We start from the raw sequence: 25,819 nt of genomic DNA on the forward strand, positions 1-25,819 counted from the left end.
TAGGTAGTTACAGTCACGGCTAATATTTTTTCCGTAATAGCTGAAATTAGGTTAAATAAAGTCTAAATCGGTTTAAATATTAGTGATCGCTATTTGAAACAAATCATAATAATAGCAGTTTGTGAAGCAATCACTCAAAATGGATTTGACTGTATTTGGCAGAGTTATCAGCAACTTCGTAAGTATAGAGGATTTTTTCGGATTATTACAAATACTTACACAGGAAGGATGTTAATAATAATGCTTATCTTATGGTTGCCTGGACGAAATCGCTTTAGCTGCTGAATTAACACACATTTTGTGAAAACTGGACACCTATTATGACTTAAATATCGCAGCATTTAAATATTGTCATGCAAACGGCTTTGCGCGCCCCATGCTACGCGCTATATCTCAAGAACGGATAAATTTATTAAATGTTGTCGTAGACCAAAATTATAAAAAATATAATGTTGAACTTTTACTTTTATTGATGAAAAAAATAAAAACAAAAAAAATACCTTTTCACACGCTTCTTAGTACCTATGTTGTTTAAACACCACACCCCGGCGGCTTACCCCGGTGGGAAATAGGGGTGAGTTTATGTATGTATGTTTAAACACCATTGCCTACAAGTTTGCCAAAATTCGCTTGTACATGAATCATGTCCTCTCTTCCTTCGTATTATGTTGCCGATTAGATCTGTATTATGTAGTTTGTTTATGTACCTAATAAAAACATAAAAATAAATAAGTTAACATAAAAATAAATACATTGTTTTAAGTTTACGCGGTTATTATTTATAGTTCTTACCGCATTTAAATGGGGATATGAGACTCCCGATATTTCGACACTGTTGCAAGTGCCATGAAGTGTACCCGTTATTATGTGTTTTAATTATAAAAATAAATTAAAAAATAGAATAAAGTCGTGACGAACTCCCTACAAACGTTGCAGCCGCTGCAGGTAAACAATAATTTTAAACCGACTGTACCTATTCAAGTCGAGTATTCACACTAATCTATCGGCGTTCGAATCCCGGTGGGGACATATCACAAAAATCACTTTGTGATCCCTAGTTTGTTTAGGACACTACAGGCTGATCACCTGATTGTCCGAAAGTAAGATGATTTGTGCTTCGGAAGGTACGTTAAGCCGTTGGTATCGGTTACTACTTACTGATGTAAGTGAGTAATCGTTACATGAGCCATGTCAGGGGCCTTTGGCGGCTCAATCATGGTTGGTATTCCACCTCACAAATCCACACGATAAGAAGAATAAAAACATTAATTTATTACATCTTTATCAATTGAAATACTTTTTACGAAACACCAAAAGGATTTCTATAGAATTTGTATAGAAATACTGCGGTGACGTCATCAATAAAAACTGTCATCCATCGTACCCATTGTTACTTAATTCGTATTTAAAATTCGAATGTAAGAAAAAAGAAAATTAAATTGATTTTAGAACGGTTTCTATTATCTATGAACAACAGCCTCCGTGGTCTAGTGGTTAGAGCGTTAGGCTCACGATCTGGAGGTCCGGGTTCGATTCCCGATGGGGACATTGTCGAAATCACTTTGTGAGACTGTCCTTTGTTTGGTAAGGACTTTTCAGGCTTGAATCACCTGATTGTCCGAAAAAGTAAGATGATTCCGTGCTTCGGAGGGCACGTTAAGCCGTTGGTCCCGGCTATTAGCCGTAAAAACACCTCCATCAACCCGCATTGGAGCAGCGTGGTGGAGTATGCTCCATACCCCCTCCGGTTGATTGAGGGGAGGCCTGTGCCCAGCAGTGGGACGTATATAGGCTGTTTATGTTATGTTATGTTCTATTATATTAACATTTTATAGTTTTTCTGTGACCTAGGAAAATACTAGTGTTTCGTAGAGTACCTATCTAATACTATTTGTTTATGTGACGTCACAGTCCATGCACCGTTGCACTCCTGGATTTCATATCGTCCTGGTACCCGTGGCTAAAAATAGGTCCGAACGTTGCACCGGTCACTGAAACACCTGAGACGGAGTATCGTACTTTATATTGCCCTCTCTGTCTCTCATTGTGCTATCGAACAGAATCTAGGTTAGACCTAGATGTGCATCTCATTTTCCAGCATTATTAGCATCTTAACATTTACATGGCTACTATCAAACGTACAATCGTCATACGATTTCCGCTTCACTGGAAAACGGCGTAAATGTATAATACAAGAAACATACTTAATATAAATAATTCTGTAATTTTTGCCAAAAAATCCTCGCAACACATACGTTGTTTCGTAATCTCTCTCTCTCTCTCTCTCTCTATTTAAGAGCTGCGCTCTTGTCGGTAGAGTAATCGCCATTCCTCTCTTCTTCCCGCCAAAACCTTCACCTCCCGATACGACATGACCTGCACCTTGATGCCTTTTTTTTGTTTCGTAATATATCTTTGGAAATCACAAAAAATGTTTCTCGAGCAAAAATTCGGTGAGGTACTTAATTCATCTTGCGATAGATGTACCTCTGACTACCCCGATTGGGATATAGAAGTGTTATGTTATAAGTTTATGTGTGTTAAAATAAATAGCACCTAATAATTTTATGTAGCGTGAACAACTTGATATCTATGTAATATAAATGTAGGTACGGTCACGAGTACTAATATGTATACACTTTGATACCATGTCTCATTATTTTTTTTGAAAAATTAAACCGTATGTCTCATTAAATGTCAAATATGATAGTGCGACAGGATTCTAAAGTCCAATGATCACTAACCATAGATATCATGGAGCCTGCACTACACGCGAGACGCGATATTTTAACCAATAGAATTGGTTTACTTATCGCGCAGCCAATAGCGTGTGTTCGTATAGATACATATCGCGTCGCGTGCGATACATGGTGTCTATTTCGACTATCAATCGGCAAAATAGGCAGTATAGCCGTACCTTAATTTCAAATGACTAAAAGATAAATGGGATTTGCTTTCTTCAGTAAATTGGTTTCAATTACTATCTTGGAACCGTGACTGTGCTCTTCCTTTAATACGGACATTTCGCTAATTTTTTACGGAAGTCAATGGCGTTTTGTTGTATGGTTCTGCCTCGTGAGTCTAATCTTGCCAGTGATATGGAGATCCTGTGTGCTTCCGGTTCCGATGAACAGGCAAGCTTTTCCAAAGTTTATAACCACAGATTTCAGCCGGATATATGAAAGACACATTGTGTAATTTTCTTTTCATTTATTGTAGATTTTGCCGCAAATGACATTAATTACTTGGCCCGAAAATTGTGAAACAAAGCATACTCGTTTGTATGATGTTGTAAAAATGTTTAAAACATATTTAGTGCCTGTTTTACCGCGGTTTATAATAAGTAATTTATACTTACGTCTACGCAAGAAGGTATGGTTACGCAAACATTCGCGAAGTAGCTGAAATAGTTTGTTAATTTCAAGGTCTGTAAATTCTAAGTTCGCGGCTGTACAACGCGTAACAGACGGCAATCACTGACGTGGCACGCCGCTGCCAGTGCCGCCAGTACGGCCAAGTGCGACGCCCCGAGCCGTACCACCCCCTTAATGACAACCCCCCCACTTGTCCGATTAATTTGCATAACAATAAGTTTCGCCCATTCTTGTACTAACTCCGTCGCCTGGCAGTTGAGAACACTGAGCACTGTGAACAGCATAAGATACTAAACTTTAACATTAAGTTTTGAATAAAGAACGGAAATTCTAAAATTTAAAAATAAATTTAATTTGAGTGAATAAATGCTACCAACGTCTCGGAACAAAACCAGGGAAATACGAAGTTAAATTAGCGGTTGGAATGTTTTGTTGAAGTTTGGAAAAATATTTTTTTTATAAAAATAATTAGAAAAACACGCAAGGGAGTACAGGCAATCTGTTAGTATATCTGTACTGATGGGGAATCGTGTCAATATCGTCTATGTTTGAAACGCAATTTCTTAGACACTTTGATTGGAGTTGTTAATTGGCTGAGGCAATTGTTGTTGGAATTGTTGTCAGTGTTGTAGTAACAATGTTCGTGTGCGGTATGCGAGCTGGCTCCAGCGAGGAGGAAGAGGAAGATGTGATGGACATCCTCCAGGTGCGTGCGATTGGATTTGTCCACAAATATCTGGTTATAATCGCTAAGAATCTTTTACACTTGTCTGTAAAAAACTGGACCTGTCAAATCTTCGGGTAAGAAGGGGGTCGGGAAACGGGATAATGATAGGGAGGCGCGTAAAAAATGTTTTTCCTCGCCATTTTCACTGAAGTGTACTTATTGCATGTTCGATTACTAAAAGTATGGAAGTTTAACAGGCTAGTTTCCAACTAGTCAAATCAGTTACTTTTTAATAAACGTCAAAACACGAAATTACTATGGAATTTGTATGAAAAAGCACACTGTGACGTCATAGAAAAACGTGACAAAATGTAGTGCTTATTATTATATTTTTCTCTGTTGAAATTTATAAATAAGTTAAATAAAAAAAGAAAACATTTTTTGTCACCTTTAGATCTGTCTGTATTTAGTAATCAGAATTTCATAATTTATTTTTGACCTAGGAAACTACCCAATTACGATAGAGACCTATCTGCAAACCATAATTAATCAGCTACTTTTTATAAAATCATTTTAATTCACTTTTTCACCTAACTCAGGTTGCAAGATGGGGTTTGTCATTTGACTGGGTACACATTTGTATTAATTTGTCGAACGGATCATTTCCATCTTGCTTTGTGTCCATTAATCCAGGTTGACTCAAATGTATTTATCCTGCACCAAAAAGGGAAATTCCAGTTATTTCAACTTTGATACTGTTTTGTAAAAGTTCAACTTTTTGGACAACATTCGTCCTATTAGGTCAACTTTTTCATAGAGATTTAATTACGGCTATCCTGCGCAACGATTGCATGAAGAAGCTGGTTGTAGCAACCCGCAGTGAAGTGTACTTCTGACGTGAAAAAAAAAAAAAAACATTTTTAGCTAACTAACAGAACGCTAATGTTTATAAGTAATTTCATTCTATTACTAACGCTTCGGCGTGCGCGTCGAAGCTGAGGAGAAGTAGGTAGCAGTGGAAACAACCTAACGAGTTTTGTACTGTGATTTTTTTGTGTACTTTGGGTGGGTACCAAGTTTTATTAAGTATAAAAGCCTTTTTTTATTAATGTGGTGTTTAAAACTCGCATGTCATTTGCGAGCCGCTTTTCCACAACCATCCATCTAGCGCATAATTTAGGCACGCGATTTGTCTTTTTTTATCTTTCTTTCTTCCAAAGTAAGTTTCGTATCGTAGATTTTTCTTGGATGGCATTCACCTGGCGCGAAATTTTAGACAACTGAGAAACGATAATCGGCCCCGTGTGGTAATAACCACACCAGGGCTATTGGTATCGGGGTCCTGAAGCGTTTGCTGTCGCGAGCTGAGCTAATCAGCTCTTCTATGAATAAATACAACGGCCTCTGTGGTCCAGTGGTTGAGAGTTGGGTTCACGATCTGGAGGTCCCTTGTTCGAATCCAGGAGGGGACATATCACTAAAATCACATTGTGATCCCCAATTTGGTGAGAACATTACAGGCTGCTCAACTGGTTGTCCGAAAATAAAATGATCTCTGCTTCGGAAGGCACGTTAAGCCGTTGGTCCGGTTACTACTTAAGCAAGTAGTCGTTACATGAGCCATGTCAGGGGTGTACGGCTACTCAATAAAGCCCTGGAGAATTGATGAGATTGGTAATCCACCTCATAACCACACGATAAAAAGAAGATGATCTGTGAAGATATTTTAAGAAAAACAAGGACATGGGTTGTCTGTGCTACACACTTGAATCCTAAGTCTATAATACAGGTATACTTTTGACGGAAGGTAAGGGGACCCTGGGGAATTGATGAGGTTGGTAATCCACCTCACAACGCACACGATAGAAGAAGATGGCTACCTTAACGGGTTTGTGTTTCAGAAACGGCGCGAAGAATGCGAGCGCAAGGCACGGCGCGGGGAGATGGACCCGCGGCTGGAGTTCACCTTCCAGCTGCTCATCGACGGCACCGGCCTGCCGCGCCACGCCATCATGGATCACGTCTTCGAAGGGAACATGGTACATCTTCATTCGTTGATTCAAAAATGTACGGGAAGAAAGAGAAGTGTCAGGATTGAAGGATGGAATTTCTGTTTGCTTAATCCGGTGGGAAATTGACGTGATGTATACAAAGTCTTCTTCTTTTATGTGCTTGTTATTTGACGTGACTTATTGTAGATCTGCTAAAACCTACAAAACGTTAAAACGCTACATTTCTATGAAATTTATCATGAGTTATGAAAAATGATGATTTATGACTTTCCAGCTGGACGACATAAACCAGCTGTTTCTACCGCACATGCGCAACAAGCTGCTGTGGTACTACCAGGACGTGGAGGAGGTGGAGCAGCGCGCGCCGGTGGAGGGCACCAAACCCCGCCAGCAGGGCCAGGGCAAGCAGCCGCCGCCTACCGGTAACACACACATACATACAACGTACTCAGTAATTCGCAAACGTACGTACGGAGACACACACGAACATTCAGTCAAAGGAGATTTTTCTATCGTATTCAAAAAGGCATTAGTCAAGCTAATGTTCTCTCTAATCTAATCTACCTTATTTTGCGTATTACGTATGGCAGTAGGTACGCTAGCCTGTCCATAGAAAGTACTCAGAATTCGTTTCTGGCGATTACACTATACTTTCGTTTCAAAATAGCCTGGACCTGAAACCCACTAACCTCGTATGTCAATGGGGAAACCTTTAAATTGTTAGATCAAAGTATGATTTTTGTAGGATGACCAACAATGCGCGGGACTTGGTCGAGAATATCGTTAGAAAGTTTGGTACATGTTGATTAAAGTCCCTCCTGAAAGAGGAGTAAGTACCTACATTAGAAAGTATTCAGGTTTTTAGAGCTCATCGGTGTTGGTGGATTAGACCATAGTGTTGCTGAATATACCAGGGGCTTAACCGGATTCTAACTGTTACGATTTCGCTACTAGATAACGTATAGTAAAAAATCGAGATGCGTCGTGTACGCATCGTCCGTGACGTAAGATGGCTGAAATTCTTCCGCATCTTACGCGCTGTCAGAATTTTCGGTACTTTCTGCGGCTCCCAGCAGCTGAGCTCCTATTTTTTTTTTGACGTGACTTATTGTAGATTTGATTAAATACTTGGCCGGACAAATGGGAACCGCTAAGGGGTTTTACCCGATACAAAATTTAAGACAACAGGCCTGAGGGGGCCCAATGGGGCGCGAACCTCGACTCAGGGCGTTGTCAGAGAGGATAATATTTTATGGACCCTTTGTTGCTTGAATTTGGAAGATAGATCCTTACTAATGTTAGAAATGCGATAGTGTGTTTGGTTGTTGCACAGTAACACCAAAGAGTTAAGTCTCTCTTGGGTCTTAAAAACAACGCACGACAGAAGAGGATGCTCCTGAAAATCAGAGGCCCCAAGCACGTGCTTACAATGTTTATACGCTGATCCGCCACCGCGGACGTGGATTTTTTACTTTACCGAATATTTTGCACATTGAAACGTGAGCAACTTGCTTAGGCTCGCTGTATTTGAACATTGTCAACCCTTCTTCTTTTTGGTTTTTATTTTTAGTGACCCTGAAGAAGAAGCTGTTCCTGTCCGACGGGTGGGACGTCCGGTTCACCGGCGTCTGTATCTACATGTTTCGCATCAACGTCAGCAAGCAGCTGCCAGAGGAAGGCTTCCATAAAGACCTGTAAGTTGCAACTCCTTTTCCTCGGCTATACAGATTGTGAGAAGCTGCAGTAATTTTAGGATGACACGTTCAAAAATGATGATTCAAAGTGTAACTATGTTACCTACTGAAAAAATATGTTTTTGAATTCGAATACGAGGACCTTTAATTAAAGCACATAATAACGGGTTCTTACCGCGTTTAAATGGGGATATGAGACTCCCGATATTTCGACACTGTTGTAAGTGCCATGATCACGGGATGACTGATGATATCAATAACATAAACAAGCGGCAAAGAAAGAGGGTAGACAGATATGTCTCCCCGTAGAAAATTATGGATCTACCTACTCCACTCCAATCTCACTAGTCTTCCTGTGATCATGGCACTTGCAACAGTGTCGAAATATCGGGAGTCTCATATCCCCATTTAAACGCGGTAAGAACCCGTTATTATGTGCTTTAATTATGATAATAACCGCGTAAACTTAAAACGAGGACCTTTTCTTCATGACTAACTATATAAGCCAATACGAGTGCGGCAAAGTCTACCACGCACTTTCTTGTCGCCTGGCCCTTAAACTCCATCCATAACTAAAGTTATTAATCATTTTTACATATTCATTTAATTTAGTTTCAATATTGTGTATTCTTTGTGAGAATAAAGTTATTTATTTACTCTATTCATTTGTTAACTTTTTTAAATATAATAATCTTGTTTATGAGATATCTATGTTACAGACATTATCCTTGCACTCCTGCACTTCATATTGTCCTGGTAGCCGTAGCTTAAAATAGAACGCCGTCAGTGCACCGGTCACTGAAACACCTGAAACAGATAATTGCAGTGTATATCTCCATCTCTGTTCTCCCTATTGAACCGGTGTAGGACCAACCATGGAAAGTCGAACCATCACTTACATGAATGGGGCTTAAAGGAGTCGCCATACTGTGAATGTAGTTATCTGGATCAAACCCTATCTCACATAGGTTATTTGTATGTATGTTTATGTATGCGTGTATATGTGTGTATGTTTATATTATATATATATATTGTATTTTTTATATTATTTCTTTAGATAAGTATATATTATTTATTATTCATATATATTTTTTTTGTTATGTATCATTATATGTTTATTGCACCAGCCTGTGCTCCAATGAATAATCTTCTTTCACCCTAAGGTTGCCTGGCAGAAATTGCTGTTTAGCAATAAGGCCGCCTATTGTGCTTATGTTTTATTCGTATGTTTATGTCCTTTGTATATGTTGTTGTGCAATAAAGTATTATTGATTGATTGATTGATAGTGAACGAGTGCCCTCTGCACCGGTTCCCAGGAGGCATAGCCGAGCTGCATTGTGTGACGGATGCGGCAGAGATTTGGTTAAGGGAGCTTAAGCTGGATATAAGATCCACCCAGGATATTTGAATTTTGTCTGCCATACGCAATAATAATAATCTGTTCTCACTACATTTTAATTGTGAATAGTAGGTATTTGATTTTTGATGAAGTGTTTGTTCTCTATAATACTGAACTATTCATTCGGTCTGTAACAAATAGGAGGACATTTGCGAAATGACTTTGTGAATTGTCCTTTGTTAGGTAACGACATTGCAGGCTTGAATCACTTGATTGTCCGAAAAAGTAAGATGATTCCGAGCTACGGAGGGCACGTTAAGCCGTTGGTCTGGGCTATTAGCCGTAAAACACTTATCCCAACCCACAGTGACTCCACTGTGGTTGTGCAGTGGAGTATGCTCCAGAGCCCTTCTGGGTGCTTGAGGGGAGACCTATGCCCAGCAGTGGGATGTATACAGGATGTTTATATTATGTTATGGTTAGATTCTGCGGCATCCTGAACGCTGAGAAGGTGGGCCTGGTGACAGCAATCGAGCGAGTGATGGAGCACGTGTACATGAGTGCGCTGGCGCACCCTGGCAGCGACGCCGACGAGGAGGAGTCGCGCTTCCCCATCGTCAAGAACCAGCTGCTGCCCGGGTTGAGGTCTTTCTGCAGCGCGCTTAAAGGTAACATCTTCTTCTTCTATCTTGTGGGCTATGACATGGATTACCAACCTCATCAAACCTCGTGTCAGCGTCATTATTGAGCCGCCGCAGGCCCCTGACATGGCAAATGTAACGACTACGTATTTACATCAGTAATTATATAACTAGCGGGCAAGCTAAGTTCAGCAGCATATGCCGTCAGAAGGATCCGACAACTTACAGATGTACTCACTGCTAGACTTGTCTACTTCAGCTACTTCCACAGCATAATGTCTTACGGTATTTTGCTGTGGGGTCGAGCCGCTGATGTAGAAACTATTTTCATTATTCAAAAAAGAGCAGTTCGCGCTATTTATAATCCGCGTCGTCGGGACTTAAATAAATAAATATACTGACATGACGGTCGCAAGTCAATATATTTATGAAAACATTATGTATGTACGTAAAAATGTATCTCTCCTTCCGAGAAACTGTGAAAGGCATACTTACAATACAAGAAATAAAAATAAAATTGCTATTCAAAATTCTAGATTAACTAAATTAAATTCATCTTTTTTGAGGTTATATTGTATACGTTTTTACAATAAAATACCAGATAATATTCTAAATTTGTCAGATAATAAATTTAAAGCTCATGTGAAGCTTACTTTATGTAAAAAAGCTTATTATAAGAGTAATGACTACCTAAATGATTAAAAATGTCTGGTATTGAATGTGTTCCTCTAGTTATTAAATAACTTGTAATGTATACCCTCATTGGTTTTTAAAAGATGTGTTGCTGTTGCAGTTTCTTGTCATTTCTTCTCTTCAGCCATAACACCTTGCGAAGTGACGTAAAAGCAAAAATGTTGCATTAACCGTCAAAAAGTTTATCTATGATAATAAAATTACGTTGAATAAATGATTCTGATCCTGATAAATTAGTAACTGGGACCACGGCGTAACGGGTCTTCCGAAGCACGGATCGTCTTACTTTCGGACAATCAGGTGATCAGCCTGTTATGTCCTAAACAAACTAGGGACCATAAAGTTATTTTTGAGGTGTGTCCCCACCGGGATCCGGATCCGGGACTTGCGGATCGGGAGCCCAACACTTAATCACACCACAGAGACCAATACAATGATGATGATGTGCAATATAATAATATGTATTACATATAATGTAACCAGATTGCTAGGCAAAATATGTGGCTTGGCCGTTTCGTTACTATAAGAAGCACGTTACAACAGAATGGCAATGAACAGTCAATTTTGCTACCTATGGTGGCGATAGCGAAATAGTTTTTTCACCTTAAGTTTATGTGATGGTAGCGAAACGGCCAAGCCCCATATTTTGCTTAACGTATCGAGTTTGTGAACTTATAGTTTGTATAATTAGGACGTGTAGAGTTAGAAACTTGGCGCTACATGAGATCTGACGACTTTTCGACATTGTGCTCGATATGATCTCGCTTGGCAACATTTTTACATGAAAATGTTTTTGTTGGGATAATGTTTTAGTCACGTTGCATACGTCACGATGGACAGAGATGGAAATTGGAAAATGAACGGCATTGCGTGAGATACCTAGTGCCTGTAGTATTGATCTTAAGAGAACGTGGGATGAGTAATTGCTGTGTATAGCTGTTATCACACTATCACCAGTACACGCACACACAGCCAGAAGCAACCAAACGAAACTTCTTTTATTTATGCTCTCCTAGCACTCGGCCAAGCTTACGAAACTGGCAAAACACGTGGAACTCATTTTACAGATTTAGGACCTGTGAGGAATAAATACGATAACTATCTGTAATTAAAGCCAAAATTATAGAACAAATAGCAAAAAAATAAAATAAAGAACCGGCCTTTCTTATGCTATTGAAGTCGTTATGAATTTTCACGTATTTAAATAAGAATTTTGCGTTTATAAAATAGTCAATAATTTGTGTCAAATAGGTTTATGTAGATTTTGATGAATTACTGACTGAAAACAACATATTTTATTCCATTAACGCATGGTTTGTAGTTTGCTCTATCAAACTAGTTATTCTTTACTGCGTGACAGGTTTTATTTTAGAAAATACATTGATCGATAACAGGAAGTTTGAGGTTATATTGTAACAATTATTATTTCCTTAAGGTTTCTGTATGAAAAAGGGTCGAAATGCATGGTTACTTCTTTTGTTAACGGTTTTTAACTTTAATTAAATTACTTAGCTAAATAACTCGGTTGCAATAATCATAGATTAAATAAATAACTTGCAACGCTCGCTCGACCGCGGCGCGCTTTTTCCAGTACACGTGGTTTTATTAGAGCGAGGCCCCATTAGTGCGTTGCGCTGCGTTGCGTCGCGTCATCGCAACGGAACAACGCATTGTATGCCACACCTGTGTTGCGTTGACGCTGCGCCAACGCAACGCAAGAGGGTATGCACGCCGACGCAGCTGCGTCTCAGTTCAGCCTTTGCAATGGATAGATACAAACGTGTTCTTTTGTTGCTTTTATTACGGCACCGCCGAAATAAACGTAGAAATCATAGAAGATTCTGGATATCTCCTTTGATAGCATTAAGAAATAGTGATGGTCAGTTTTTTATGCAGGAATATAGGGAGTTGTTATTAGATGAAAATACATTTTTTAATTTTTTTAGAATGAGTGTGGCCAGCTTTAATAATTTGGTTGAAACCTTAAAACCACATATAAAAAAGCAATATACCAAATTCAGGAACCCTTTAGAACCAATTGAAATGATTGGTATTACATTGAGGTAAGTAATTCAAATATCATAATACTCGTAATGTTAATCAGTTATTAATTTATTATCTTTAAAAACAGTTTAATTCAAGTATTACTATTAGGCAACAAAGCAAAGTTATAATCTTCCTCTTGACTATCATCAGTAAAATTATTAATCGTAGTGTTGGTTGAGTAGGTAGCTTCGAATTCATCTGTTCGATACGATGATGGCGATGATGACTGGGCATGTTGTCCAGTTTGATATCCGCGTGACTGCAATGGTGTTGCTTGATACTGTTGTCCAGTTTGATATCCGCGTGACTGCAATGGTGTTGCTTGATACTGTTGTCCAGTTTGATATCCGCGTGACTGCCATGTTGTTGATTGAGTCTGTTCCCCGAACCCAATTTCGGTAATGATATTTATAACTTTGCTTTGGAATGTCAAAGTTTGTAATTCCGTAAAGCTGTCCAAAGAAGGTAAAATTCCTTTGAAAAATGATAAGTGGCGGTTTTCTTTCTCTTGCAACGCTTTTAATGCTTGCGCCTCGAAATCATCTATTGCTTGGTTTGATCTCTTACGGCTTGCAGGCACGTAGCGAGAAGGACCTGGGGGTAACGAGGACATTTCTTTTGTAGGAAATGGAGAAGATGATGCTGTGTTTTCATTTCGTTCCGTTTCTTCAGACACCATTTCAAGGCTACTATCAGTTTTATTTTGGGCAACTTTCATCAAAAACAGCAACTGATTGTAATAATGATATTTCTTCAATTGTTTTGCCCCTGATCCCGACGAACTGTTTTCTTTTATTTTTTTTACGTATCGAAAAAAGTTGTCCTTCACGCTTCTCCATTTTTTCACAACCTCGTTACCTGCAAAGAAAGAAAAAAATGTGTAAGTACCTAACTTGTCTACACTGACCAATCTAAATGGGCCACCCTGTTTATTTTTTTGTGTTTCTATTTCAGGTACTTAGGCAGCGGAAATTCGATAAACGACTTGCATTTCAAATTTAAACGTGGAAGAGCAACAATTTCTAGAACTATTTCGTCAGTTTGTCAAGCTATATGGAAATATGTTCGACCACAGTACATAGAAGAGATCACAGTAGAAAAACTACAAAATATTGCATTAGATTTTGATCTCAAAGCTAACTTTCCTCATTGCTTCGGGGCAATTGATGGGAAACATATACGTTTAATAAAACCAGACAAAAGTGGCTCTCTGTTTTATAATTATAAAAATTATTTTTCAATTGTTTTGCTGGCGGTTGTTGACTCAAATTATAAGTTTGTTTTTGTCGACGTGGGTGCATATGGTAAGGAAAGTGATTCTACTATTTTTAGAAATTCGACACTGTACAAGATTTTAATGAGAAATGAATTACCATTGCCTGATCCTCAACCACTTGGAAATGATCATAATAACGAGCCACCAATCCCTTATGTACTCGTCGGTGATGAAGCTTTTGGTTTAAGTAAGCATGTTATGCGCCCATACGGCGGATCCAATCTCAATGTGAAACAAAGAGTTTATAATTATCGCCTTAGCAGAGCACGTAGATACGTGGAATGTGCATTTGGGATCATGGCAAATAAATGGCGCATTTTACATAGGCCAATTGATACGTCATATGATTTAACTATTAATATTGCGAAAGCATGTTGTGTTTTACACAATTTTGTTATACAACACGATGGGTTAAAACAACAAGACAATATGGCAATAAGTAGGTTCTCACAATTGAGACCCCATAGCAATGAAGAATCATTAGCCGAAAATTTTATCAGAGATCAATTTGCTAATTACTTTATGAGTCCAGAAGGGGCTTTACCATGGCAGTTGAAAAAGATATAAATTAACTTATGTATTGAATTTACAAATAATATAATAAATAACAACTCACCAATTTTGTTCTTTTTTTGGTCCTCAAACTCCTCGTAATCTTGAAATATTTTTTTACAAACAGCTACCCATTCATTCGCTTTACGAAATTTATCACTGTAATGTTCGTGTGATTTATCCCATATAATGGGTCTTTCTTGGACCAAGGATATGAGAAAATCTATATCAATATCCTGCTCACTCATGGTAAAATAAAAAATGTCGTTACGCTCGTCTAGCTTCCTCCTCTAGCAGTGCATCACTGTCCGTCGTCGCAGCGGAGCTCCGACAACGCAGCGCATCACCCTCCCTCCCGCTTCGTCTCTTGTCCGTCGATCCGTTGAAACGTCGCGCGCGACGACGCAACGGTCTAATGGGGCATGTCATAAAAAATGTATGGAAAACGACGCAGCGACGACGCTGCGACGACGCAACGCAGCGCAACGCACTAATGGGGCCTCGCACTTACTACCGCGCATGCGTCAAATGAAATTGTTTAGAGCGAGGCCCCATTAGTGCGTTGCGCTGCGTTGCGTCGCGTCATCGCAACGGAACAACGCATTGTATGCCACACCTGTGTTGCGTTGACGCTGCGCCAACGCAACGCAAGAGGGTATGCACGCCGACGCAGCTGCGTCTCAGTTCGAAATTTATCACTGTAATGTTCGTGTGATTTATCCCATATAATGGGTCTTTCTTGGACCAAGGATATGAGAAAATCTATATCAATATCCTGCTCACTCATGGTAAAATAAAATATGTCGTTACGCTCGTCTAGCTTCCTCCTCTAGCAGTGCATCACTGTCCGTCGCCGCAGCGGAGCTCCGACAACGCAGCGCATCACCCTCCCTCCCGCTTCGTCTCTTGTCCGTCGATCCGTTGAAACGTCGCGCGCGACGACGCAACGGTCTAATGGGGCATGTCATAAAAAATGTATGGAAAACGACGCAGCGACGAAGCTGCGACGACGCAACGCAGCGCAACGCACTAATGGGGCCTCGCCCTTACTTCAGTCAGCCAGCTCCCGCGTAAATTAATAGAGAAATAATTATAGCTACGTAAAGCATAAGTTTGCTAATTTCACAGTAATTCAACTTGGGCACTGACACATCTCTTTCGCTTCCTCCACTGCCTTGCCAAAATCTTCATACTTGTCGGTTTACAGTCGGTACTTATGACCAGGCTTTTGTGGATTTAAATGCAATTTTGTCTTTAGTCCATTTAATCCCACTGCTGGTTTAGGTAAAGACATTCACACCAAAAATATATTGTCATTGGAAAGTAAGAACTCTTTAATAGTAAGGACACTGGCTGTTTTTCTTTTTCAAATTGTTCTTTCTGTGTTCTCTGGTTTTATCCGCTTAAAGGATAGGTAATAAAGTTGTTTTTCCATAAATTTTGCGCCTTTTTACCGACTTTAAAAAAGGAATTGACGGTATATTTTTTTTACTGCTCCGAAATCTGCCGTTTTTTGGTTTTTCGTTCACTGTTAGGAAGGCAAAAGATCGAGAAAGCATAACTTTTGACCCATTTCTCCAATTTAGACGACATTAACATACATTACAGATTTTAAATTTCCATAATTAACAATACATATTTTTTGAAGTGCTATTTAAGGATATTTCGGTGTTCACTTTATTTTGCCTTGCCGATAATATCTCTCTCTATTTAAAAGCTGCGCTCTTGTCGGTGGAGTAATCGCCATTCCTCTCTTCTTCCCGCCAAAACCTTCACCTCCCGATACGACACGACCTGCACCTTCTCTTTTATTTGTTTCATAAATGTTATCCTAGGTCTACCCCTTCCTCTCTTCCCTTCAATTTTTTCTTCTATAATGTTTGTTATAAATGAATCGTGTCGTGTCAGGTGGCCAATCATATTTCCTCTCCGGTTCTCTATAGTCTTCAATATGGTTCTCCGATAATTATAATCCCAACAAAACATTTTAAAGACGAGATCATATCGATCACAATGTCGAAAAGTCGTCAGATCTCATGTAGCGCCAAGTTTCTAACTCTACACGTCCTAATTATACAAACTATAAGTTCACAAATTCTATACGTTAGGCAAAATATGCGGCTTGGCCGTTTCGCTACCATCACATGAACTTAAGGTGAAAAAACTATTTCGCCATCGCCACCATAGGTAACAAAATTGACTGTTCATTGCCATTCTGTTGTAACGTGCTTCTTATAGTAACGACACTACCGTGCCCCCAGATTTGAATTTTTGTCCACTTCCCATACAAAACCCCCTATTCCCAGTAGTTTTACCAAGTAGTCTTACCAGTTGAACTATTGGGAATTTCCTTCCCAATAGACTTACTGGTAGTCCTACCACTGGGAATTTTGTACCCAGTAGACTTGCCAGTAAAACAAAATTCTCAATAGTCCTACTCGTATGTAGATCTAGGTAACGTGAACGTGAATGTTATTTGAATGTTATCAGTCTATCAATTACGAGGTCTATGTTTAAAAAAAAGCGAAGTCTTACTATAACGTAAACGTCCGAAAATAAAGAAGACAATCGAAATACAAATTGTACTATACAAATAATAAATGGTATTTATATCTTTTTGAAAGGTATTTTAATGTTCCCTCTAATAATAAACCTTTTTCCTTATTTCAGTTTGCGAAGACGTGTGCAACCAGGTGAATCTGTTCGAGGATGGACAGGCGCTGATGGCCAATGTGACTGAGCACGCGCAGCTCAAAGAGATGACCAAGAATCCCACCACCATCACACTGCTCGAGGACCGCGTCAACGAGTGGATCAAAAAGGTTATGGAGGTCTGTACCCTTCCTAACAACTACGCTTTGCACCGTATCCCGTTCATCATAGAGTCCTCTTACATTTACATCACATAAGGTGAAAAGAAGACCAGTTTCCAATTACTGATATGCATAGTTGCGTATGTGAAATTCTAGCTTTTGCCCGCGACTTCGTCCGCGTGGCGTGTTATAAAAGAGACATTTTTGTGTGTGTGGGAGTGCATATCAAATTTCAAGCATCTAACTTATGCAGTTTAGATTTTTTCATACATTTTTTTTCCCCGCTAACTCCCATTTTTCAAAATACAGCCATAACTAAACTTTATATTTACTAAGGTATGCATGCATTCTAGATTTAAAACATCTGTCTTACGCGGTTTCGATTTTTCATACAAATGTTTCTTCCCGCTAACTCCCGTTCCCGTTTAGCCGTTTAGGCTGTGCGTTGATATGTCAGTCAGTCAGTTTCTCCTTTTATATATTTAGATGCATGAGTTTTTGTCTTTCTATTGAAGTACGTAAACATACATACATAAAGATATACACTATATATACCTCCTTATGCTGGGTCAGCATTCTTCAGGATCCAAATACCAACGAATTGTTGCGTTGACAGCGACTCTCCGAACGGTGATTCCCGCTACGGCAAGTCTCTTCACAGCGAGTGGCTTGACGTCGTGCGATTTTATTTGTGTAGTACAGAACCCCGCCGGCGTGACTGGCGTTTTCCTTTATTCAGCGATTATCGCTTTCGTCTCAATAGGGTCGATTCATTATTTTAAATATAATCCTCTCAGATGTCGCCCTGAGCTGAGGAAATAGGCATACTCAGGCGTGATGTTTTAAATTTTGTACCGAGTGAGAACCTTCAGCGCTCAACATTTGTCCGGCAGATTACACGTACGTAGAAGTCACGTCGAAGAAAAAGCTAGCTGAGCATCGGCCTCCCCTCAGTTAACTGGAGGCGATATGAATCACACTCGCCCTACCACGCTTCTCCACTGCACGTTGGTGGAGTAGCCCTAAACGAGGTCTTAATGTGCCCTGTGAACCCTAGAACTTTCTGTTTTCGGATAAGCAGTTGATTCAGCCTGCAATGACCTATGACTCAAAAATAAATTCTTTCGGTTCTTGGAGAATGTTGTCCAGATTTATTGGGTACATTAATCTAGGATATAGAAATAACACGGGATATTTAAAATATCCTTACTCCTTATATTTTAACAAAATCCTCTAACCCGACCGACATTGCACCATAGACTCCATTTCTTACTTTTTAAAACTGCCTTACGTCCCATTCATTAACCATCCTCCATTCTGACCATAAACAATTAAATTCCCATTCATTATCCTTCCATAGAATTCCCACTTTCCTACATTAATTCTTAAATTATAGGCGCTTAAGTTAAACATTCCATGATTCCAGATACTAAGTGAGAGTGAACAACTCCGGCGCGAGGTGGACTCCAGTGGGCCTCAAGATGAGCTGGAGTACTGGAAGAAGCGCGGCGCGCAGTTCTCACAACTCGTGTCTTACCTGCAGGTATGACATACAACCGTCGACGACACAACCCGGGTTGGAACCCGCACTCACTCTAAGATTAGATTAGATTCCTTTATTTCACATTTTAGACACAATATAAAACGGTAACAACATAAATATGATCGTCGAAAATGATAACAAAAGAATGTCAACAAAGACAAATTAAATTAAAATTGTTCCGGCCAGCGCCTTCTTAAATCAAGTCCGCAATTATCACCCGCGTATAACAAAACCAGCATTTTGCATAGGAGTTTCTTGCCAATAAATTTGCAATCTCACTTTCGTTCTGACCTCTTGACCGAACGCATCATTTACACAATTTGTACAATTTTATAATTAATATAAGTTCAAGTTAAAAAAATTGGGTTTTATTCTAAATTAAAACTCACATTATGTCTGCCTAAGACATAAATTGGAGGCCCCGGCGAGATTAAAGGGCAAAACAGGAAGAAAATCCGTTTTTGTTCGGACCGCCAAAACCGAAGCTATCAACGCAGTCATCGGAGATTCCTGAGGGTTCCAAAGCTTCCAGACCTGCAAGGTTCGACCAGTGGCGCAGCTAAAGCATCACACCGCAGTGCAGATCAGCAGAAACAATCGAGATAAGTGCCCTTCCTTTGTTCTTCGTCATACCAAATCCATAACCAAATACCTACCTATATCCTAAAAATAATATTCTAAGTCCATAAATTCCGTTCCAGTCGGCTCATTTAAATAATACACTTGTGCAATTAGTATTCTAAATTGATTTTTTCTACTCCTCTACTTTAATCTGGCATTTAAATAACCAAAAAGTCTAATATAAGTACATACATAATTAAACTCTTTGAAAAAGTGTACGCTCTATGGCCTATAACAGCATTGTTTACAAAGTGTAACTGTACTATAATGTCGCCAAAAAAGCATTGTTGTTGTTTTTTTTTTTTTGACCTGGAAACTGGCACCTTTACTTTGTTTGGTGCCATAGATATACTATAAAAAAAAGTATACATTTGCCGCCATTTTCCCGCGCGTTGGAAAATAAATTGGAAAATTTTTGTGTTTCGTTTCAAAACACTAAAAAGTATAAAATAAAAAGGAGAAATGACGTCGTCGTAGAAAAAGTATTGTATGCAACGTTGTATAACTAGGTCAAAAAATGCTCGTGGCGTCTCTTATTGCGATGTTCGCCAAGGCTCACATCGCAACTCACGCCACTCGCATTTTTTGACCCTTCTTATACAACTGTTGCATAAAATACTATTATTGCATTATAAATATTCTACTTGTAATCAAAAGGTTTTTTACTCGCTCGTTAACTTGAACCGACTTCGTGGTTGGTGCATATACCTACAAATTCGGATGGCAATTGCGATTCTATTTATGGTTTTGCTATCTAATCCATGTAAATTCTTGTGAATTCTACAATATAAGTCCAAAGTATTGTATTTAATTTACTTTAAATAAGTTATATTTTATTATGCTGGTCTAAAGTTATCTTTTAGACAGATTGCTTTAGGTATTTAGCAATTCACGTTATTTAAAGTTTTCCCATTAGGCGTAGGCCTATAAATAATATCGAGGCCATCTCGAGGTACCTAGTAATTTGTTTCGCCGACTAATTCCAGTGTCGTCACCGGCTGCAGCCCAGTGCGGCCGTCAGCTGATTGCGTGGTACCGCTCGACGATCAGCTGTGCGCGGTACCGGTTTCCCGAGCGGCAAGCATCGCCTAATGAGGAGCGTGAGCTAAATGATATTTTTCTATTATTCCTATCGTTGTTGACAAGAGGTGAGTTTAATACTTGAACACTGTCGCGTTAGTGTGTTTTATTATTTAATAGTTTTGAAGCTTTATCAATATTGCGGCACATCTAGATTTTATACATTTTAATCAAGTTATTTTTATATTATTGTACGCGCATCTCTTTTTAGAATTATACGTATACACGATGACGTCAGTCAGTAGTGAACTCACTTCTGGTGTCCGTACCTTAAAGGAGTTAAATGCAAGGCGCGCTTCCGTTAAGGGACAAGTTACCAAGTTTAAAAATTATTTAAATGGTTTTCAAGTCGGAAGTAAGTTAACTAATATTCAAGTAGCTGAATTGAAACTTAAACTTGGTAAAATTGAGACACTGTTAACAAAGTTTGACGAGTTGCAGGATCAGATTGAGGTTTTAAATTCTGATGCCATAGAAATTGAATTGCTGGAGCGGGAAAATATTGAGCATTCTATAATTGCTGAAATGGCAAGAGCTAACTCAATTCTTAACGGTCAAGGGGAATCATCAAGACGTGAGTCTATCCTTCCGGATGCTCAGTGTGGTCTTGATCACGATATGGGATTTAAATTACCCCAAATACAAATAACTAAATTTAACGGAAAGTATTTTCGCTGGCTTGAATTCCGCGACACCTTTTCTAATCTAGTGCATAAAAACGATCGCATTGCACCCATACATAAGTTTTATTATCTGAGTTCATATTTGGAAGGTGAGGCGGCTAGCGTGATTGAAAATTTAGAAGTGTCGGCTGATAATTACGGTCAAGCATGGGAGTTGTTATGTAATAGATATGACAACAAACGGTTACTCATTAACGATCACTTAAATTCCTTGTTTAACATTCAGACGATGTCGCGAGAATCCGAGAGTTCGTTACGTCATTTTGTGGACCACGCCACAAAGAATTTACGTGCTTTGTCTAGCCTTGGACAGCCTACTAAGCATTGGGATACATTAATAATATTTATGTTAACATCTAAGCTAGATAACCGCACGCTTGCGAAGTGGGAGGAGTTTCGCAACACATTAGACGACGATGTCCCTACCTTGATACAGTTCAATAAATTTTTGATCGATCGCGCTGATGTGCTCTCTGCCCTGGAACGCAGTAAATCTAGTGGTACTAGTAACAATAACCCACAAAAATACAATTTTCAAATTCACGTCCTACGCAACTTCCTCCGTCTAACAATAGTCATAATAACTACAAGTCACAACAAAACAACAATATTTACAGAACTACACAAAACAATAATTACAAACAACCATTTACAAAAACATTTAGTGCCAAAATAACCCCTAACACTACGTCTAAAGTTACTTATGTGTGCATAATATGTGGTGAGGATCACAAAATATATGACTGCCCTGTATTTCAGTCGAGGAGTATTCAGGACAGATTAGCAGAAGTGACAAGGTACAAATTATGCCCAAACTGCCTAAAGCAAGGACACCCTGTAGCCGAGTGTCGTGTAGGCCCGTGCCGGGAGTGTAAGAAGCCTCACAATAGCCTTCTGCATTTCCCTTCTCCATCTAATTCTGTAAACAGTCATACAGCAGTCAACCAGAGTGATCCTATAGCTACTTTCTGTAAAGAAAATAATTATAACATTCTATTATCTACAGCTATAATCGAAGTTCATAATCCTAAAACAAACGAATGCCAACAGGTTCGCGCGCTTCTAGATTGCGGCAGCCAGTCTACATTCATAAGCAAAAGCTTACAGCAATCTTTGTCCTTGAAAACAAGGAAAATAGATTCAATAAATGTCATTGGCATAGGCAATAGTGCCACTAATAAAGTAGTGGAAAGTTGTATTGTACAGCTAAAGTCAATTAACAATCCATTCAATGTTTCACTTTCATGTCTAGTACTCGATGAATTGACAGGAGACGTACCTAAAGCTCCAATCGAGTTACAAAAATTGCAGCTTCCTAAAGGCTTATTACTGGCCGACCCTAAGTTCGACCAACCTGCGCCAGTAGATATTCTTATTGGTGCAGACATTTTCTGGGATATCCTAGGATGCGAACAGCATTCCTTAGGACCCAAAAATCCCCAGCTAAGAAGCTCTCAGTTTGGCTGGCTATTGGCTGGTCCGATAATTTCTTCGTCGTCGAAAGATGTTCACTGCAACCATGTTATGGTTTCAGATGCAAACATTGACGTAATGCTCCCTAAATTCTGGGAGCTGGAAGAACTTCCTAAAAAATTAATTCTTAGTAAACAAGAGATAGCATGTGAAAGGCATTTCAACAGTCACACTTCTCGTCTCATCGATGGCAGGTTCAGCGTCAGGCTGCCTCTTAAGCAACCACCTGCCTGCCTAGGAGATTCATATCACCTATCTAAAAAAAGGTTATTGAATCTAGAAAAGCGCTTCAGAAAAAGTCCTGATTTAAAATCAAGATACTGTAATTTTATCAAGGAATATCAAGACTTAGGTCATTTATCCGTATCGGATATTCGAAGGCCTGAACCTGCATATTTTTTATGCCATCACGCTGTCATCAAGGAGAGCAGCGAATCGTCCTGTGTGATTTACCAAAGGATGTAGAGATGCATTCATTTAGCGACGCCTCGCAACGCGCTTATGGGGCTTGCGTCTACATAAAAACAATGGATGCTGAAAATAATGTCTCTGTTAAACTTTTGTGCGCGAAATCAAAGGTGGCGCCACTAAAGCCCACCACGATCCCACGCTTAGAGCTTTGTGCTGCTCTGCTTGCTGCCAGATTGTGTAAAAGCGTACTAGAGTCCTTACGATTCACCCCATCAGCTGTTGTGCACTGGTGCGACTCTAGCGTTGTACTCAGTTGGATAAACAGCGAGCCTAGTAAGCTGAAAACCTTTGCAGCCAATCGCATAGGTGAAATTTTAGAGACTACACTACCTTCTTCATGGCGCTATGTACCTACCGCCTATAATCCAGCAGATCTTATTTCCAGAGGGGTCAATGCGGTCCAACTGCTGCACTCTGAACTCTGGTGGTCAGGTCCGAATTTTCTGTCAAAAGACGAAACTTTCTGGCCTACATTAAAACCGACTCCATTAGAATCTTTGCCGGAAGTAAAATCCATGAAAGTAACTGTCTCACAACCCTTAATTGATTTCATTAGATATTCTAAGCTAAACAGAATTCAACGATCCTTCGCATATGCTAAAAGGTTCATACATAATGTAAAAAATCCTAATAGTAAAATATTAGGCAATTTAACTATTGAGGAATTAAATGATTCATTTAATCATCTTTGCAGCATAGCTCAGCAACAAAGTTTTCCCACAGAATATAATTTACTATCGAAAGGTAAATCATTGAGTCCAAAGTCCAGAATATTGTCATTATCACCATTCTTTGAAAATAACTTAATAAGAGTAGGTGGTCGGATAAACGCATCTCATTATACTTACGACAAACGTCATCCCATTCTTCTCGATCCTAGACATCACTTATGTAGGCTTATATTTGCACACGAACACTGTAACAACATGCATGCTGGACCGCAATTACTGTTAGCCATAATTAGGGAAAGAGTCTGGCCGATAGACGGGAGGCGCGCGGCGCAGCGCACGGTATATAACTGTGTACGGTGCAGGCGTGTACAAGGGAAGACTTTGTGCCCTAAAATGGGCGATCTGCCGGCTCAGCGAATCACGGCGGACTTTCCGTTTGTCTCCGTAGGCCTTGACTTTGCAGGTCCTTTCCTGATTTTAAATCGAAAGGGTCGAGGAGCTAAGCTTGTGAAAATGTATTTATGTTTGTTCGTATGTCTGAGATATAAATGTTTGCATTTGGAAGCTGTTAGCGATCTCACCAAGAATTCTTTCATAATGACCTTACGTCGGTTTGTTGCTCGCAGAGGAAGGCCAGCTGAAATATTCTGTGACAATGGTCGTAATTTTATAGCCGGTGCTAAAGAGCTAAATAGTTTTTTAAAGGAAAATGTAGAATCTCTTTCGGCTTTTGCAACTCAAGAAGGAATAAAATTTAATTTCACACCAGCATACGCTCCTCATTTTGGCGGTATTTGGGAAGCCGGTGTTAAATCGGCCAAATACCATGTTAAACGCATAATGGGAAACACTCATCTCACATTCGAGGAGATTACTACTTTATTTGCACAAGTGGAAGCCATTTTAAATAGCCGCCCCTTGTGTCCTCTCTCTTCATCTCCTGACGATCTCCTTTTCCTATCCCCAGGGCACTTTCTCATTGGCAGACCGCTAAGAGCTCTACCTACACCAACCCTGGACGATTGCAACGAAATTTATCTCCAACGCTACGCTCGCGTCGAAAAGTTGCGCCAGAGTTTTTGGAAACGTTGGCAAGGCGAATACATCGGCGAGCTGCAACAAAGATGTAAATGGAGAGTGAACAAAGCCGATCTAAAGGTTGAAGATATGGTCCTGATTCATGAAGAAAACACGCCACCCTTATGCTGGCGCCTTGGACGAGTCCTGCGTCTGTTTCCTGGTCCGGATGGAGTCTCCAGAGTAGCTGACGTCAACACAACGAGAGGCACCATACGGCGCCCTCTCACTCGCCTCTGCCCGCTACCGACGCCTGAGGATCTATGCGGTTGAAGTCGATGTCTTCAACAGGGGGGAAGATGTTCCGGCCAGCGCCTTCTTAAATCAAGTCCGCAATTATCACCCGCGTATAACAAAACCAGCATTTTGCATAGGAGTTTCTTGCCAATAAATTTGCAATCTCACTTTCGTTCTGACCTCTTGACCGAACGCATCATTTACACAATTTGTACAATTTTATAATTAATATAAGTTCAAGTTAAAAAAATTGGGTTTTATTCTAAATTAAAACTCACATTATGTCTGCCTAAGACAAAAATGATTATGTATAAATAAAAAAATAAATATGTAAAAATAAAATTAAGATAAAGTCAATTTTTCATAAAATCGTCAACAGAATATAGCTCCATATCGAACAAAAAAAAAAATTCAGTAATATTTATTTTTCAAACATAATTAAATTACATATTATGTAACTAGCTGTAAAACTACTACCACATCGGAATCTGTAACGCTGAGGGAAAGACGTGGCCAGAAAACCTCCCAGCACAGGGCCCTAGTCCTATACTGTTTCATGTTTTCCTTTCTTTTCTTTTAATCCAGTTTGTATTACATAATTTATAGACTTAAATACAATGGTATTCCAATTACAGTAACAACAAATAAGGTAACTCTAAAGATTATACGTGCTGGTCTGGAACTCCCTCACGACTATACCCCAATTGGTGTAGTCAGAGGTAGAGGTACATCCACCGAAAGATGGACTAAGTACCCACACCTCACCGAGCTTTCTATTAGACGCACATGGTAGGTGGTGAGCCGTATAGCCGTCTAAAATCGTCGAGACAACAATGTTAGTGAAAACTGCTATTA

At 39.4% G+C, this 25,819-nt stretch overlaps 2 protein-coding genes across 2 annotated transcripts in view; both read left to right on the top strand.

Annotated features, from left to right (window-relative positions):
• Window positions 1-4,026: 4,026 nt before the first annotated feature.
• Window positions 4,027-25,819, top strand: part of LOC126380200 (dynein axonemal heavy chain 5) — a 203,116-nt gene continuing 181,323 nt past the window's right edge. Inside the window, exons 1-7 of the mRNA XM_050029458.1 lie at window positions 4,027-4,080; window positions 5,943-6,080; window positions 6,328-6,475; window positions 7,624-7,747; window positions 9,571-9,755; window positions 16,966-17,126; window positions 18,535-18,651. Coding sequence (XP_049885415.1) covers window positions 4,027-4,080; window positions 5,943-6,080; window positions 6,328-6,475; window positions 7,624-7,747; window positions 9,571-9,755; window positions 16,966-17,126; window positions 18,535-18,651 — 927 coding nt within the window. The remainder of the gene's footprint in view (window positions 4,081-5,942; window positions 6,081-6,327; window positions 6,476-7,623; window positions 7,748-9,570; window positions 9,756-16,965; window positions 17,127-18,534; window positions 18,652-25,819) is intronic.
• On the top strand, window positions 20,386-25,199 carry LOC126380083 (uncharacterized). The gene is made up of 3 exons (XM_050029303.1): window positions 20,386-21,300; window positions 23,164-23,173; window positions 24,693-25,199. The coding sequence occupies exons 1-3, from the start codon at window positions 20,581-20,583 to the stop codon at window positions 24,998-25,000; spliced, it is 1,038 nt and encodes a 345-aa protein (XP_049885260.1). The 5' UTR covers window positions 20,386-20,580; the 3' UTR covers window positions 25,001-25,199.

This window comes from Pectinophora gossypiella, chromosome Z, assembly GCF_024362695.1.
Source record: "Pectinophora gossypiella chromosome Z, ilPecGoss1.1, whole genome shotgun sequence".
Classification (NCBI taxonomy): domain Eukaryota; kingdom Metazoa; phylum Arthropoda; class Insecta; order Lepidoptera; family Gelechiidae; genus Pectinophora; species Pectinophora gossypiella.

What these genes read in the sequence shown, in the direction of transcription:
- LOC126380083 (XM_050029303.1), top strand. Translation starts at nt 20,581, where the DNA reads ATGACGTCAGTCAGTAGTGAACTCACTTCTGGTGTCCGTACCTTAAAG.